We start from the raw sequence: 12914 nt of genomic DNA, 5'->3' as shown, positions 1-12914 counted from the left end.
GGTCAATAAGCAGGCAAAGATATTCATCCTCACAAGTTGTCAGGGACATACAAACTAAAATAACCCCAAAAGTAATTTATACCCATTAGAATGCAAAAATTGTAAACGTTTGGTAATATCAAATTAGATAAGGATAGGGGAAACAATAATATTTTCACACTACTGATATGAGTATAAATGAGTATGACCATTTTTGTGGTCAAGTTGACTACAATTATTAAAATTAGAGGGGCGCCTGGGTGGCGCAGTCGGTTAAGCGTCCGACTTCAGCCAGGTCGCGATCTCGCGGTCCGTGAGTTCGAGCCCCGCGTCAGGCTCTGGGCTGATGGCTCAGAGCCTGGAGCCTGTTTCTGATTCTGTGTCTCCCTCTCTCTCTGCCCCTCCCCCGTTCATGCTCTGTCTCTCTCTGTCCCAAAAATAAATAAACGTTGAAAAAAAAAAATTTTTTTTTAATTAGAAATGTGCATATATTTTGATGTAGTGGATTAGATTCTGATTTCTTCCCTAGAGTAACATTCATACTTGCATGCAAGGAGTATATGATATTCACTATGGTATTGTTTGTAATAAAAGTTGCAAAATATATGCCTAACACTCATAGTTTTTCTAAGACAAGAACTATTTTCCCTTCTAAATTTAGTTTATTCCTTGTTCTTTACTACCTTTACTGTCTTACTCAGAACATATGTCCAGTGTGGTTTGATTTGTGGTAGTGATCAAAAGGGACTTGTTCTTGACCATAATTTGTAAATGTGTGTGTTATTTACATAATTAACCTGAACATTTTTGAGTGCTCAGAGAAAGAAAGAGAGTATTACAGAGTACAAGGAGAGTGTGACAAAGAGAAATAAATTATCTTATGAGATAATAAAGAATATGAGGATAAATAGAGAAATTGTAATATATTGGGACAAAAATTAGCAAGCTGTCACAACTGAGGTCAGGGTGAGAGGAGAGAAAGGCAGGTGATGGTCTTCTCAAAAATCAGTAGCCTGCTTAAATGTCTGAAATTTGGACAGAAAGTGTGATACATTCAAGTAGGATTGGGAATGCTTGTGGATTTTTTTTTTTTTTTATGTATGAAATACTTCTTGAATTAGTGTTTCAAAATGACTGTGTTTCTCTTGTAATATGCAGAAGGCAAGTAAATTATACTTACTTCCAGTAAATGTTGGAATTGAATTTGGCGACCTTGACAGCACTTTTCTGATGAATATCTCTTATCTATAGATGATAATCTCAGAAAAAAGGCAAGATGGCAAGGTCTGGGTCAAACTACAAAGTGGAAATGATACTCAACCAGCTGGATAGCTGCTGATTAGCTTTCCTTCACTGTCATCCATACCATAGTTACTGCTCTCAATAGAGAGGTCTAAAAATCTTGGCTTGGTATTTATCTGCCTCAGTATTTATAAAAGTTAAACGTGATACATTTTTTTTTTGCTTGGGTTTAGGTTTCATGTTTTAAATATTTAAATATCTAGGTCTTATATCTACTTTCCTAAATTTTTATAAAGCCAAACTAAAATACTGTAACTGGAATTTTAGCTGGGAAACATGAAGTTAGAAATTTTGCCTGGTTTAGTACAATTTTAGTCTGTAGATTTGCATAGTGATGACTCCCTTCAATAGCTGAATTCCAGGAAAGAAGTCATGCCAACCACTATAAAAGTTCATACTAGAAGCTATAAACAAGAGTTATGAATGCCCTTTTTAATTAGTTAATTCTTTTTAATTTTTTTTTTTTTTTACCACAGAAAAGGTAGTTGAGGGGAGTCTATTTAAATGCACAGGGCAAGTACATAAAAACATTTCAGAAATAGTGAACATTGCCTTTTCTCCCAAACTCTTCGTTACAACTAACATTTAGATCTTTTTGAAGTTCATTTCTTAGTATTTTCCTTATGTCTTCAGCACCTTCAGTGGTTCTTTAACAAGTAAGTCCAGACGCCTTAGAGTTCCACAATGCAAAATAGTAAATGAGAGAATGCACATTTCCTGTTTCCATTGCACAGAAGATTTATTTTGTTATAGGCAAATTTAGTTTAAAATAATACTTAACATCTGAAACTCTTTATTATTTGTGTTCTGTCTTCTAAGCACAGTAATAAAAGGGCAAGGTTTTTAAGTAAGAGTTTAAAATAAATTTTTCTTTCCTGAAGATCTTAAAACATAATGTTAGCAAATACATAGTTTTATCTCTTGTTACTGATAGTTTGTGAACAGACCCAGTGAAAGGAAATGCTGCCATGGTAACATAAACCAGACTGTTATTTGGAGACCTTACTCAAGATACTTAACTGCCCTGAACTGCAGGTTTTCAGTACCAGTTCTTCCAATTTACTATTTCAAGGAAATAGCAATTCTGCTATGTTCAAAACAATTTGTAATTCTCACGATTGAATTTGAAAAGTAGATTATTGAACAAAACAGTTTCTAAGAGTGTAATCTCAGGAATACCAAGATAGAACATGACTAACATTCTTAACATAATTGCCTTAGTCAATATATGAAAAATAATACAGACATATCTTTTCTATATGAAACTGAAGTGGGTTGGGGCAAAGGATGTTGTGGGTGCTAATGTTTTAAAGTTTTATTTCCCTATCATTGAAACATATTTATAATTTGGGCCAAGTGACTGAAAATATATTTAATTTAAGAAATTTCGTCACTTAATCCAAAAATACATATATAAAATTTGACTTCCTTTGAAAAACAAATCAAGAGTTCAAATACTTAATATATAGTCCATGTGGTATTTTGCTGCTGATGACCAGGAAAAGTTTCATCTAATAGTATGGTATGTTTCTTTCTGTATTACAGTATGGTATGACACCCATGGTTTTTCTTTTCCTATACATCTGGGTTGCTAGGATGTTAAAAACTGCCTAACACTCATAGTTTTTCTAAGACAAGAACTATTTTCCCTTCTAAATTTAGTTTATTCCTTGTTCTTTACTACCTTTACTGTCTTACTCAGAACTAATTGATTTTTGTTCTTATTGTTGATTTTTTTAACTCCCTCTTAGAGGAATATACTGTTACTAAACCATATAAACTCTTACTTTATGCCAATTTCAGAATAACCCCTAGAAATAAGTATTCACTTATTTTCCAGCTCTGTGTCACATATAAATTACCTTATTCGAATCTCCTCACAACTCAGTAAAGTGGCCTGGTTTTTTATTTTATGAATAAAATATGAGTAAGACGACTGACTCTTAGAGATTAAATGTTTTGTCCAATATCACATTGCCAATCAATAAGCAATGATTAAGACCTTACTATTTATACCTGTGGAACAGTGTTCTTATATTATGCCATTCTACTCTAATAATTATGACATGATGTTCAGAAGATAAAAGAGCCTCAGTAATAGAATATTATCTTGACAAAGAATTTGGGACATGGAAACACTCTGGAATTCATCATGTAAAATCTTCAGCAATCATAACAGCTTCTATCATATAGGATTTTGTATAAACAAAAAGGAGACAGGGGACTAGAACACGCATAAATTTTATTGTTGTCCAAGTAATTGTTAATTTAATTATGAAGTGTAATTCAAATTTTAACAAAGGGCTTTTGAAATAGAAAGGTATAATATGAAAAAAAATTTAACAGTTTGAAACTCACTAATCTTATGAGTTCTAAGGAAGTTTTGAACGTCACATGGTGGGAGAAGAGAAGATTATATACCTTATGGTTGATTTTCAACACTTGTAGAGAAAAAATCCTCAAAAATATTTATTAAAATTTAATGCCAATACCTAGTAGAATAGAAACAGAAAAACAAACTTGCATGCTATTAGACTAGAGGAAACAGGAACAGTTTTTAAAACTACAAAGAGAGTGGTGTCTGGGTGGCTCTGTTGGTTAAGCATCCAACCACCACTCAGGTCATGATCTTGCAGTCCGTGAGTTCAAGCCCTGCGCTGCGCTCTGTGCTGACAGCTCAGAGCCTGGAGTCTGCTTTGGATTCTGTGTCTCCCTCTCTCTCTGCCCCTCCCCTACTCACGCTCTGTCTCTCTCTCAAAAATAATAAACATTTAAAAAAAAATTTTAAATACTACAAAGAAAATGAACATATATCAATAGCAGTAGCCAATGTTTAATGAGTACTTATTGTCTGACAGTGTTCTAAGCACTTTATGTGAATTAACTCTTACAATACAGTAATTCTTGAAATAGGTACTATGTTTTATATAGTTATATTTTGAACATAGACATTTTTCTGAAGATTACACAGCTCTTAAGTGACAAAACCAGGATTCCAAAGGAGGCAAAATGGTTCCAAGGCTTACACTCTTAACCACTGTACAAGTAGTGTTTAGCTCTGGGGAAGTGGGATGAGATTGAATTTGGATCTTCTTCTTGCATGGTTGTGGAGTTTTGTGTAAAGGCTATGTGTGGATGCGGTACATGTGTATGGATATATTTATCATCTAGCTACTGTTCAGGATGTGCAGTTAGGGATGTTCAGCTAAGGAAATAGGAAAGGATAGGGGCGCCGATGGCTCAGTTGGTTGGGTGTCCAACTTTGGCTCAGGTCGTGATCTCAACAGTTTGTGGGTTTGAGCCCTGTGTCGGGCTCTCTGCTGATAGCACAGAGCCTGCTTCTTATTGTGTCTCCCTCTCTTCCTGCCCCTCTTCCGCTTGTGCTTTGTCTCTCTCTCTCTCTCTCTCTCTCTCTCTCTCTGTCTCAAAAAAAAAAAAAAAAAAAAGGAAGTAGTAAAGATTTATCCTGAAGGAAGAGTTAGCAGGTGATCTCACAGCTCCTAAAGTCCTTCATTTATTTCCTTTGACTACCTCAACTAGGATGTATAATATTTTGATGGTTTTTTAGAATACTCTGTTGATTTGTCAGTTCCCTTATTTTCCTAATTTTTAGTTATCAATTTATCAATTTTATTTTCATTATTTATATTATATAACATTATAATAATACCCCTCTCCCCAGATATGATAAAAGCTGGTTTCAGATATTTCAATTTATTTTGAGACAAAGAGTGCACATGGGCAGGGGAGGGACAGAGAGAGGGAGAAAGAATCCCAAGCAGGCTCCATGCCATCAGCACAGAGCCCAATGCAGGGCTCCATCTCACAAAACATGAGATCATAACCTGAGCCCAAATCAAGAATCAGACACTTAACTCACTTAGCCACCCAGGTGCTCCTAAAATTGTGATCTTTAAAAGGAAATTTATTATTCTTAATGGCCTAATCAATGTTTATAGTTTTTTCCATTAATATTTTGAAAGTGTAGTCTATAAAAATTCACTAATTACATCAATTTTTCTCATAGGTGTTCCACAGAACACAAGCTTCCTCAAATATTACCTGAGAGAAGGAAGTTCTGTGTTGGATAATTTTAGGAAACCATATAAAACTGGCTTAATGACAGAAATATTTAGATCCCTTAACCTGCTAATATGTAGTGTGACCTTCTAAGAAGGAGAGAAGTAAAATGTGTAGTATTTTTCAAACCTATTTGAAGGAATTATCCCATAGCCTAGCCTTTTCTCTGTATGTTAGATAATAGTAGTGAGGTTTTTCAGGTATCAGGTCCACCTACCTTCCTCTAAGCTGGTCCTTCACATGGGGCCAACTGTGGATCACTCAAGCCCTTCCTTCAGGCAGCTCCCGTTTGAAATTTAACAGGCACTTTTGTTTATGGTTTCTTCAGTTTCTAGTAATCATACAAATTACATAATTTTTAGATTCTGTTGATTATTTCAGTGGCATCTGGGTTCATATGTTCATTGCCATATTATCTAAAAGTCCCTCAAATGTTGTAACTTAAATCCTCTAAGGGCTAATAATGCTTCCTTCCTCTTCATTATCTTTTATAGGAGCCTTTTCCATACTCAGTTGTTGATTTGCCACCCTGAGGCTTCTACTGTGCTTTTCATTAAATCATCTGCATTTTAAATTTAACTTTATTTTTTTATGTTTATTTTTGAGAAAGAGAAAAAGACAGAGTGCGAGCAAGGGAGGGGCAGAGAGAGGGAGGGAGACACAGAATCCAGGCTCCAGGCTCTGAGCTGCCAGCACAGAGCCTGACATGGGGCTCAAACTCACTCAAACTCATGAGCTCATGACCTGAGCTGAAGTCAGATGCTTAACCGACTGAGCCACCCAGGCGCCCCTAAATTTTACTTTAAATGCTAACTTAAATATTACTGTTAATACCATTAAAAATGAGAATTATTTTTTGATGTATCATTTGATATACTGCTTATTACTTTTGGGGAAATGATGCTGCATAGAAAGCTTAATTTTTCCTTTTCTTTCTGTTTTTCCTATAATGGCTTCCATTTGTTACAACTTAGCATGTGGAGGAACACATTGTATAGTCCTTCGTGCTCTTCACTGTACTTCTTGGGGTTGTACCATTCTCACAGGCAATGAAGTGATTGGCATGTCCTGTGGCTCTCTGTGCCAGGCACTGTGTACTGCCCCTTATGCATAATTTAATCCATAACAGTCCTATAAAGTAGGTCGTGTTATCATCCCTACCTTCCAAATGAAGGAATGGAGAGTGTCTTGGAGAGATAGGAGTTGGTTAACTTTCCTAAGGTCACGTAGCAGGTAAATGGCAGAGCTGGAGATCTGCCTCTAGGGCTTTTAATCACACAATGCATTTATAGCAAGCTTATTTCAACCTTTACATTCTACTCAAAAGGTACTGTAGGGTTTTTTGCCCCACACATTTAGTAAAAACATCCAGGCACTGATTGTGTAGGTCTTAAAGGTTCCAGGTAAATAATTCTTGTGTATTTTATTTTAGGTTAATGGGAAAGGTTCCTTATGGTGTGTTGATCCAGAATATAAACCCAACCTTATGCAGGCACTGAAGAAGCAACCTTTTTCCTCAGCATTAACATTCTACACCCCTCCTGCATCTCCACAAAGGTACAGGATCTTCCATAAAAGTGTCAATGGTGATTTATAAGATTTCATTGTGTGAGATACAAAAACTTAACAAAGTTGTAAGGTTTTCTGTGTGGTTTTTTTTATTGTATGGAGACCAATATATGGGGTAAGACATTAGCCTAAGGCATTTTCACTTATATCTAACTTTTTGTTATTAGGAAATAGGATATTTGATAGGTAAGAACATAAATTCTGGAAAATACACCCTACTGGGTATGTAAAGAAAGTTATAATATGATTCTAGGTACAAAAGGTTTAAATTATTTTAATTGTCTGCAATACAAATGCATACTAAAGACAAATTAAAAGTATATATAAACTTTCTAAAGTAAGGTGATTAATGGTTTGTCACTGTAACAGTTTTATATGTATATTTATATTTCTTTTCTATTTTAAGTTTGGTTTTCTTTGACACCACATTTACTATTTTGAAAATTATGTTCAGAGTCTCAAATTTTAAAATGTCTGACAAGCCGAATAATGCTTTGAGTTTTTTTATTCATTTCGTTTTTGCTGGTGAATATAATTGTAATGTATTTCCTTGGGTTTTGTTTTCAAACTCAGTGACTCCTATTGATCTTATAGCTTTCCCATTTAAGTCAAAGCTGAAAATGGTACCTCAAATCTGGTTTTGTTTCCTTTTCCTAAGGAATCTGTTTTTTTTAATTCTATTATGTACATTCATTTGAATTGAAAATACCAGACTTCGTTGAGTTACTTTTGAGGGTAGCCTAACAATGGTTAATTTCTTTTTTGGAAAATTTTAGAGGCTTTTTAATAAAAGACTAAATGGAAAATTTCAAACATACACAAAAGGAGGGAGAAAGCTACAATTAATCAGTATTTAATGCAATGTTTAATTTCTTGAACTATTATTAATTAACTTAGAGACCTTGTTGTACCCAAAATACAGTAAAAAATTAGTAAGGCTAAAGTTGCAATCAGTAATATATTTATATACTCATTGAGATTTTAAGTTTATTTACTATACTAGTAGATTAGAAGCATTATTGTCACAAGAATTATTGAGTAGTTTGTCTGTATGAAATGAAACCTAGAAAAGAAGTCATCAGAGTTTATAGCCTTGTTTGGAACTTGGTATCTTCTTTATTAGTTAATGTTGGTGCTTATTTGGGACTTAGTATCTTCTCTTTATTAGTTAATGTTGGTGCTTATGAGGTATACTAGTTAAAAAAATTAATTTGGAAACTAATGGTAAGTTCTGCTTTTGGTCATTTGTGTGTGTTATTTAGCTCTGCTTTTTTTTTAATTAAAGATTAAATGAGAGAATTGACACTCTACCATCAAATATGCACTTTACTGTGCCTTTGATATGTTGCATTTTCATGTTTGTACTTTTTAGCTTTATCATATGTTTAGATGTTAAATAAAAATGATTTGTGGTTTAAAAACACATAAATGACACCATAAAGATTCTAATTTTTTACTTTAAAACATTATCTTAATATTTTTAGAAACATTTTCTTTTTCATTGTTGGCAAAATGATGGTTCCATCTGATACGCCTTTGTGTAGCCCTTTCATGTCATAATTGGTGAGTTGAGGAAGACAATGAAATAAAGTGTATGTGAAACTGTGAGTAGAAAATAGACTTATAATTTACTTAGCAAAACAGATATTTTTTTTGAGAGAGGGAGGAAGAGAGAGAGAGAGAGAGAAGCAGGCTACATACAGAGTCTAATGTAGGGCTCAAACTCATAACAGTGAGATCTTGACCTGAGCCAAAATCAGGAGTTGGACACTTAACCAAGTGAGCCACCCAGGCACCCCAGCAAAACAGATTTTTTTATGCTATCACAAATTCCAAAGAACAGGAATAGTGTGTCCCCAAAATGCTTTAATTTTTGGAATTAAAAAAGCCCAAACTGCTGGTGTTTTTATGAATATAGCAAGATTAGTTTGATATTGATATTTATTAATAAAATCAGGAACCATACAGTTCTATTTACACATTTGTTTTGATAAATGCTTTCATTTCTGTGGTAACACCTATATTAATATCATCAAACTTAAGCATCCAATACAAAACCAAATAGTAACTATTATGTATTATCTATTGTTACAGGCATTTTAAATGCATTATTATTATTTAATCATCACAGCAACCCTGTGTGGGAGGTTTAATTATTCCTATTTTACAGATGAAGAAACTAAGAAATTAATTATTTTGCCTAAGAACATCCAAATAGTTGTGATTTAATCTTGGATCTAATGCTCTTTCTGCTTTGGCAGATTCTTCCTAAACTGAATAGTATTAGCAAAGAAAACAAGGTAAAAATAGTTTGTGTTTTTTATTGTATAAATTAGTTGTATTTGTGACTAAGTTCTATAAAAAGTGAAATAAAGATTTTTATAAGCATATTTGTCTTATCTCTATTTTTCAGTGGCTCTTTATCACCTCACTTCTTAAGCTCTGTACTCAAGCAGAACCAGGTGCGAACCCTCAAAGGTATGTGAAAGAACATTATTTTAAATCCGAAAAACTCAGGTCAAAAATAAGGATTTTTTTTTTCTAACCATAAAAGTATATTATATGCTTGTTGTAGAAGATTTGGAAAATAAAAACACTTATAAAAAAGAAACTAAAACTTACTCTTTATTCTATAGTCAACATTTTGTTTTAATTATTTTGGTTCTTTGTTTGCCCTTATGTATGAGTAGATATGTATGTATGCATGCACACACATACACACATACTTTTTCTCCAAATGCTAGGCTCATACTGTGTATACTGTTGTATATCTCTTTTTTTCATTTCCTTTTATGTATATTTTTTCTTGAAAATAGGAAGATAGGATAAGCACTGGATGTTGTATGGAAACCAATATGCCAATAAATTTCATATTAAAGAAGGGAAGGAAGAAAAGAAAGAAAGAAAGAAAGAAAGAAAGAAAGAAAGAAAGAAAGAAAGAAAGAAAAGAAAGAAAGAAAGAAAGAAAGAAAGAAAGAAAGAAAGAAAGAAAGGAGGGAGGGAGGGAGGGAGGGAGGGAGGGAGGAAAGGAAGGAAGGAAGGAAGGAAGGAAGGAAGGAAGGAAGGAAGGAAGGAAGGAAAGAAATACGAAAATACTTTGCAGGGTGCCTGAGTGTCTCCATCAATCAAGTGTCTGACTTTGGATCAGGTCATGATCTCAAGGTCCGTGGGTTTGAATCCCCTGTTGGGCTCTGTGCTGACAGCTCAGAGCCTAGAGCCTGTTTCAGATCCTGTGTCTCCCTCTCTCTCTGCCTCTCCCCTCCTCCCTTTCTCGCTCTCTCTTTCTCTCTCAAAAAATAAGCATTAAAAAAAAAAAAAGGAAAATGTTTCGTAGTCATACTATCAGTATTTTCAGGTCTGTCTTAGACTTCAAAAGAGGTGGCCTTTGGCCTTCGGGCCCTTGGCCTTTGCGCCCTATCTGGCCCACCACCTATTTAGGTATAACCTCTGAGTTTATATTTGTAAATAATTGAAAAATAATAAAAATAATATTTCAAGGCATATGAAAATTTGTCACGAGCAGAGTTAAATAGTTGCCACAGAGATCTCTGTATTGTATCCTTGGTTTTTCCTCTTTGCTGGCAAAACCTAAATTATTTATTTGATTACCCTTTACAGAAAAAGTTTGCCAACCCCTGGATTAGAATATAGTTCAAAATTTTTCATTTATAGGTTAAATGGAAAGAACTTTAAGAAGGTAACAAGTTAATTTTCAGAATTTTGTAGATGACTTTTTAGAAGTATATCAAAATTCTGAGGTGGTAGTTTTTTCCTTTTCTCATAGTTAATATTATAAATTAGTGATGTATTAACATAAGGTTTTCTAGCATTGTTGCTTTGGGGCCTAGAGACATTTCTATGACATTCAAAAACAGAAATCCTCAGACCAAAAGCCCTTCTGTTGTATCAGACACATTTTGGCTCTTTGGAACTACACTAAACCAAGCCTAGGAAGCAGTGTGAAGATGGTCTGTAAAAATAAGGAAGGGAAAGAGTATGAAAAAGCTCAAGAGAACTCTGCAAGGAAGTTACATGTTTGCTTCAGATAATGTTCTGACTTAACATAAGGCAAGTATCTGTTTTCTCATTCCCTGCATGGACAAATGTGCTTTCTCTTTACATGTAGGCATTGCTAAAACTGCATCTTTTTATTATCTCAATAAGTTCTGACCTTTAGTCTTTCAAGCTCAGTTCATATGCAAATTTTGAGAACATTTTCTTTGTGAATTCTGGGTTTATTTAGAATCTCTTCTTGCTCTTATGCCATCCCATCCTAACTCTGCTTCTTCCTTTGGGGAGCAGACACTTCCACAATTTTCTCTTGCTAGTTTTAGCCAGTTTTTCATAACTGGAGCATAGGCACTTCTCCTTCGTCTAACGACTTATGCATATGGTTCATCATCTCTTCAGTGCTGCTAACAGCTTACTTCCCTCCATTTCTATACTGGTGAGTCTTAGGCCTGGTTATAATGGACTTGGTGGGAAGGGTGCTTGGTGTTCTAGGTTGAAACAAGTGCAGGTCTGTCCTGGAATAGAATGTACAGTTCTTATGAGTTTTAAGAGGAAAACATAAGACCAAACAAAAACTTGAGAAAATTCATATATAAATCAGGTTGCTTTAGGGTAGTTTGATAGACTGTTGAGGAAATTTGCATTTTTTTCTATCTTGATATCATTTTTAGGGAAAAGTTTGAAAAAACACAGTGGTAAAGGGACTAAACATTCAACTGTTTATTCTATAAGTAATTGTGGAATTCCCACATGGTGCCAAGCAATGTATGGGTGTTTTGAGATATGCAGAGTTGAAAGAGACCCACGCCCTGCTCTGAAAAACCATACAGTTTAATTGAAGAAGGTTGATAAGAATTATGCAGAGTACACTGGGACAAAAAGGAAGTGAGTGGCAAATTAAGCTTAGAGGTAGGTTAGGAAAGGCCTCTTAGAAAACAAAGTGTGGTGCTTGAGCCAGACCTGAAAAGTTGGGGGAATACTTGACCTTGTTGGAGGGTATCTGCTGGGAACCACAGGCTGATGAGTTTGGCTGAAGCCTAGGAGTATAAAAGAGGATTGGATAGCCTTGGTCCAGTAGCTGTAGATGTGATCACTTAGCATGGGCAAAGCAAATGAAGAAGTTTAAGCAAGCATTAGCCAAATCAAGGAGAACTTACTTAGAGTAAGGAGTTTGAACTCCTTCCTATAATTATAACATTAGTTAGCACTGAGTTTCTTACTATGCTTTGAATGTGTCATCTCATTTAATCCTTCCAACTCTTTGAGGTATTGTTACTTCCTTTTACAAGTACAGAGATTGAAGTTTGAAGAGAGTAAGTAACTTTCTCAAGGCCACACGACTAGTAAATGGCATACTAAGAACTCAGAAACTCTGATTTCAGAACCTGCACTCCTACCATGTATGAGGTGCCTGAGTTGCTGCTGAAGGGCTTTAAAGAATGAGGCAACATTGTCAGTATTGTGTTTTGTAAAGATCACTTTGGTGTCATTGAGTTCCAGTATTAGAATCCAATATTATATTCATCTATCACTTCATAGAATCATCTTTACTAATAATTATAGCCACCTTTAAAATATGTAAGAGCAACAGAAGAACTTATTTAGGCATAGGAATTTGAGAAACAGTCACTGTCATCCAGAGTAGGTGCAGCAGTTTGTTTAAAGTATCTCTTGCTCACCTTTCAATGACTAATTTTATGTGCCAATATTTATGTTTACAGGATTGTATAATGCGGCAGGAGACATAAGAATCTCATACTGAGGTCTCAAAACCTGTTTTTCTCAGTATTTTGGTTTGGTGTGGGTTTGGAATAAATTCATCCACTTAAATATTGAGCACACTTATGTACTAGGTACCAAGGATACATTAGTGAACAAAGACGACAAAAATGGAACTCACATTCTAGTTAGTAAGTTTTAGTATTTCTACTTAAGCACTAGTATACTACAAGAAAATACAAACTTTAGGCAGT

The 12914-nt window shown here is 34.5% G+C and overlaps 1 protein-coding gene across 3 annotated transcripts in view; it reads left to right on the top strand.

Moving 5' to 3' along the window:
- FOXN2 (forkhead box N2) overlaps positions 1-12914 on the top strand; it is a 68306-nt gene that overhangs the window by 43725 nt on the left and 11667 nt on the right. For all 3 annotated transcript variants that reach the window (XM_025931923.2, XM_086701147.1, XM_086701146.1), the window contains exons 3-4: positions 6794-6918; positions 9344-9408. In XM_025931923.2, coding sequence (XP_025787708.1) covers positions 6794-6918; positions 9344-9408 — 190 coding nt within the window. The remainder of the gene's footprint in view (positions 1-6793; positions 6919-9343; positions 9409-12914) is intronic.

The sequence above is a fragment of the Puma concolor genome, chromosome A3 (assembly GCF_028749965.1).
Source record: "Puma concolor isolate L17-30 chromosome A3, mPumCon1.1.hap2, whole genome shotgun sequence".
Classification (NCBI taxonomy): domain Eukaryota; kingdom Metazoa; phylum Chordata; class Mammalia; order Carnivora; family Felidae; genus Puma; species Puma concolor.
This window is presented reverse-complemented; position numbering and strand designations above follow the sequence as displayed.